The sequence below is a fragment of the Telmatherina bonti genome (assembly GCF_933228915.1).
Source record: "Telmatherina bonti genome assembly, chromosome: 16".
NCBI classification, from domain to species: domain Eukaryota; kingdom Metazoa; phylum Chordata; class Actinopteri; order Atheriniformes; family Telmatherinidae; genus Telmatherina; species Telmatherina bonti.
In genome coordinates this window covers 8164713-8169221 of record NC_136614.1, presented here as the reverse complement: position 1 = coordinate 8169221, position 4509 = coordinate 8164713, and the positions used below count along the sequence as shown (strand labels likewise).

The window sequence follows — 4509 nt, the reverse complement described above, 5'->3', positions numbered from 1 at the left end:
CCTGGCGCTGATTCTGCTGCAGCATGCTTCACCGTTTTCCTCTTTTCTACGTGAGCCGCCAGATTTGACGTAGAAATGCTGCAGTGCTGACAAACGTCTGAATCAAGGTTGGTTTTTTTGTGCAGGTTTGAAGCTTCTCCTGAGAGGCCGTGTGGGCGTTCAGCTAAGAGGCCTCTTTTCCAGCTCATTCAGGTTAGAGGACACTCAGCGCCCACCAAGCGTGTACGATACGGTGGCGGCGCCGTCTCCATTGTGCTTTACTTTACGTCCTGAAAATGACCGTGTGCCTCCTCATACAGCTGAAACCCAGAGGGGGAGGAGGTGTGTGTGTGTGTGTGTGTGCAACCAACCGTGGTGAAAAGATAATGGGAAAGCAAAGAGCATCATTACCTTTCTCCACGCCGCTCTGCACCTCCTGCCTCCTCATAAACTGTCAGGAAAAGATGGAGTGGATGTCACTGGTCGGCTTTCTGGAACTGGACCAGTTTCTGAATCTAAACACTGAATTTCAGAAGCTCCGGAATATTTTCATCACGTCAGGAAACACCTACAACACTGATGCACATTTTTCCAGTTAAACTGCAAATTTACCATCTTTTATTTTACTATTTTATCTGTAGATGCTTTGATCACTTTAACGTTTCCATCAGATATTTTTGGAAGCATTTTCTGGAACAAGTAAAGTAGAAGTGAACTGAAATGTCGTATGCAACTGTGGAGGGAAAATAAAGATGAAGCCTTCAAGCTAGCAAACAGCTTCATCAACATGCAGCGCGTTAGTTCAACACGGTTAATCCTGATCAATAAACTCAGCTGAGACGCCGAGCAGCTCGGTAACACGCTGCACAGCCATGCTGAAGTCAAACAATGACACGTAGTAAAGAACAAGAGAAATTAGCTTGTTGGCGTCCGGCGTTTTTAACTTAATAATAATGATGATAATAATATAGTAAACATTATTTGTATTAATTGGAGTCGAAGTTTTATCTCAGAATAAAACGTTTGAGTATCTTTGCGTGAAAGAAAGTTGACCCCGCCCCCAAATCAGGGTTTGCTCTGATTGGTCTGTTCTTACGGTCTGACATGAAAAAGTGTTTTCAACTGGATGAAAACATACAATCTTCCCAATGTTTGCATACTGTACGTCCCTGGCTCAGGCTGGTAACTATGTAGGAAGGTGAGACAGCCTGGATGACCATGTGACCCCCACAGAGTCGACTTTAGCAGGAAAACAAGAACGTCAGAACTTACTGCGTTTGCTGTTCCAGTGGAAGAGAAGTCGCGTAACGAGGAATAAGTTTTCATCTGTGAAGAAAAACCAGCAATCTGCTGAGTTTTATGGGCCAGTGAGACCAGTAAACACTCCCGTCAGACCAGCAGGAAAATGGCCGCTGTGCCAGATGTCCAGTTCGTCGCTGTGTTTGGGCTGAAACGGGACGCTTTCGTTCTGTACGAGCCGCCTTCGGGATGTTTTGTACCAGATGTTCCATGACCAGAACACGTCCTCATCAAAGGAACAGAAACAGAGTGTTGATAGAAAAGAGCTGCAGGTCTCCGACGTCCCCGATGTCGGAGTTTGTATTTTGACGTTTTGTTTGTTTTGACATTTGTTTAACGACAGGGTGGGTTCCTGCAGCCCACAAACTGCAACTGAAGATGTTTTAGAGGCTTCTCGGCAGGTTAGAATAACCTTCATCAATCTAATAATTCTCCTGTGATTCTTCAGATCAGCTCCAAAGTCAGACATTTTGTTGGAATGTGAAAAATTATCTGCGTTCAGCAGGAAATAAAATGCAGATAAACTCTTGTGATCGGCCCCGGTAGTTACAGATAAGCATTTAGCATAAAACCAACGATGTTGTTGTGATAAAGGTCACTGCACATGTTGTAATTCCAACTTTTATTTTCCATGAAGTTGCATTAACTTGTTCTGTGGTGGCTTCTGGACCAGGCGGCTGGAAATAAAACCGTCATTGACTGACCAGGTTAACTCAAGCCTGAATAAAATAAAGAGAAAATATGAAAACAAAATAAAGAAGAAGCCTCCAACATTTTATTCTTTACAGCTTTTCCATCTTTACACAGATTTCCGTGATTTTACTCTTTAACAACCTTCAAATTTTGATCAATACGTCACGGTTTGATCAATTTTTGGTTTGTTGGTTAAAAAAAAACCCCTGAATTTTACTCACGAACAAATGTAAACAATAGTTTCTAACTACTCTGCTAATTATACACGTGTGAAAACAAACATTTCCAGTCGGTTCCTCTGGAAACGATACATTTCTGAGTAGTTTTGCAGCGTCTTCCAGCCATGAGATCATCTGATCAGAACACGGTACCGACGACTGGATGCAGGTCGTCGGTACTGAAATGTCCCACAAGGTCTCCAGAAGATCTGCTGGTTTTCATGACAATCAAACTATTTTCTAAGATATTTGTCTAATACTATCTTATAAGCTCTAAGAAGCTTCTTTGGATGACTGTTTTACGTTGTTTTTGTAAAAATTCCCCCCCCAACATGATGCATTTCCGTTTGTATTTAAACTAACCCGGTTGATGATTTTTCGGTCTGATATTTATCTGTTTGATGATTTTTATTCTAACTAAATAAAATCAGTGTTTATCTTATATAAACCCTTTCTTCTGTGTTTTCTAATGCAGACACATGCAGGGTGCCCCTGCCCCCAGAAAGCTTGGGTCCGGCCCTGCGGGAGCGTGAAGTTAATCTGAGAAGGCAGACGGCGTTTGTGTTTCTGTGTGATCAGCAGGTCCAGAGTCTCCTTTTGGCGTCTTCGCCTCCAGACTTTGGTTTCGCGACGCTGCAGCAGCTCTGCAGGCAGTTTGGAAAGGATTTACTGTTCCAGCCGAGTCCCGGCTCTCTGCTTCTGAGACATTCAGCTGAATCTACAATCTGTCATTTCCAGCATTTTGTAATTACCCCCCCCTCCCAACCCAACCCTTACACTCACACCTCCCCCCTCTCCATGAGCCAGACAGGCTCAGCTGAAAAGTCCACATTTCGCGCTCAGCTGAGGGTTAAACGTACTCCTGGAGGCTGTAGCTGTCCTTGAGGTCTTTTTGGGGGAGTCTGGAGGGGGACGCGTAGCTCCTGGTCTCCTGGACCGCCGGACTTTTCTCCTGCTTCACTTTGTCCGTCTGCAGCTGGACGCTTTTGTTTTTCCTGTTTTTGGGTTGCTCGTCCTGCAGCTCCCGCCTCCGCCGCTCGTCCTGCAGCTCCCGCCTCCGCCGCTCGTCCTGCAGCTCCCGCCTCCGCCGCTCGTCTCTGCGCGGCTCCAACCGGTCGGGGTCGGCAGAGGCGGCGTGGTCCGGTCGCCTCGACCGCTTCCCGGGACACGACAAACAGAAAATGACCCCCCCAGCCAGGAGGAATCCAGCAGAGATAAAGGTGACGCACAGAGCGCCGCCGGGCTGGTATTTGCTGTTGTCCGGCAGGTCCGTGGTCAGGAAGGCGGTGATGACTTCGTTGGTGAACCAGGACGCCGGGACCAGGCAGAGGAGGCTGGCCAGGATGAAGCAGCCCCCCGCAGCGATGGCTGTGTGCCCCTTGGCTCGGTGGCTCCCCCCCCAGCGGGTACATTTAAGCCCCAATGAGGCGAGACAGAGTCCGAACGCGGCCACCATGCAGCACAGAACCATGGCGGCTCGCATGAGCTGCAGCGACGGCGGCAGCGACAGCAGCGAGTTCTTCATGGTGCAGCTGAAGACGCCGGACGTGTACCAGACGCAGTCCATCCACAGACCCTGCATCTGCGAGATGGGGGTCATGATGCTGGTCCACACGCTGATGCTCACCTTCCAGTTGGGCAGCAGCGTGGCCACGGTGGCGCCGAGGACGCCCAGCAGCGCCAGGGCGAACGCCAGGATCTGAATGGCAGCGGAGAGCATGGCGGGCCCCCCCCCCGGTCCGGTGGCGTCCCGGCGGGTCCTGACAGCGGAGAACTCCTCAGTGGAGGCTCCAGCGGGCTGCGACCGGAGGAGAAATGAGGAGTGAAGTGAGCGTGGGAGCGTGACGGACACACAGCTGAGGCTGCTGATGGGAATCTGCCGCTTCCAGCATGGGGGGGGCGGCGGGGGGGCGATGATTTAGTTACTCTGCAGCTCAAGTGGTGATCATCGACACTCAATTATGTGTTTTAAAGCTGCAGCGTCCCTGAGCGGCGCTCCGAGTTCTGCTGGACCAAACGGGTCTTACCTGGGGGGGGGGGGGGGGTTCCTGAGACGCGGCGTGGGGGGGTGAACTGGAGCCTCTGCCTGCTGTCTCCTTGGCAACTGTACAAACAGTTTCATCCCATTCTGCACCAGCAGACGTCCCCGGCGTCCTGCAGACCCGGTCGGAGCAGAACTCTCCGGTTCTGGTCGGACCTGAAGGTCACCGAGCCGCAGAGCAGCGTTCTTATCTGATGGCGGTGCGTCGGCGCCGCTGAAACGTCTCCAAACTGCAGATTTCTTCTTTTCTTTGCAGAATTCCTGAAAGCGGACCGGGTG

General features: G+C 50.0%; 1 protein-coding gene across 1 annotated transcript; it reads right to left on the bottom strand.

Moving 5' to 3' along the window:
- Positions 1–3039: 3039 nt before the first annotated feature.
- LOC306767610 (claudin-20-like) lies at positions 3040–3909 on the bottom strand (the record flags this gene model as incomplete). Its single annotated transcript, XM_079255685.1, has 1 exon — positions 3040–3909. The coding sequence occupies one exon, from the start codon at positions 3907–3909 to the stop codon at positions 3040–3042; it is 870 nt and encodes a 289-aa protein (XP_079111811.1).
- Positions 3910–4509: the final 600 nt, after the last annotated feature.